Genomic DNA, 481 nt, shown 5'->3' on the forward strand with positions numbered 1-481 from the left:
ACTGGGAGGGACTGGGAGAGACTGGGAGGAACTGGGAGAGAGTGGGAGGGACTGAGAATGGACTGGGATGGACTGGGAGGGACTGGGATGGACTGGGATGGACTGGGCATGGAGTGGGAGGGAGTGGGAGGGACTGGGAGGGACTGGGATGGAGTGGGAGGGACTGGGAGGGACTGGGCATGGAGGTTTTGAGGGGCTCCAGGGTCATTGGCAGGGCAGGGCCCGAGGGGACACGCTCTGCCCCGCGCTCACCTCGGCGCTCCGTGATGAACGGGGTGATCCCCTCGTAGTTGTGCCGGCAGTACGTGTCCACCACAGTCCGTATGTACTCCATCCATTGCGGGTTGCTGTTCCAGTACTGGGCATTCCTCTCCCCAAAGGGGGTGAACCCCACGTATTCCCCCACGTCGCTGTCGAACATCGCGTACGTCTGCCGGTTGTAGATGCGCCTGTCCACGAACCTCACCTTCTCCGTGCCGTT

The 481-nt window shown here is 62.8% G+C and overlaps 1 protein-coding gene across 1 annotated transcript; it reads right to left on the reverse strand.

Moving 5' to 3' along the window:
* Nucleotides 1–103: 103 nt before the first annotated feature.
* LOC120513418 (H-2 class II histocompatibility antigen, I-E beta chain-like) lies at nt 104–475 on the reverse strand (the record flags this gene model as incomplete). Its single annotated transcript, XM_039732856.1, has 1 exon — nt 104–475. A coding segment is annotated over exon 1 (318 nt), but the record flags the coding sequence as incomplete, so codon positions are not given.
* Nucleotides 476–481: the final 6 nt, after the last annotated feature.

This window comes from Passer montanus, unplaced genomic scaffold (assembly GCF_014805655.1).
Source record: "Passer montanus isolate IOZ18808 unplaced genomic scaffold, ASM1480565v1 scaffold8051, whole genome shotgun sequence".
NCBI classification, from domain to species: Eukaryota; Metazoa; Chordata; class Aves; order Passeriformes; family Passeridae; genus Passer; species Passer montanus.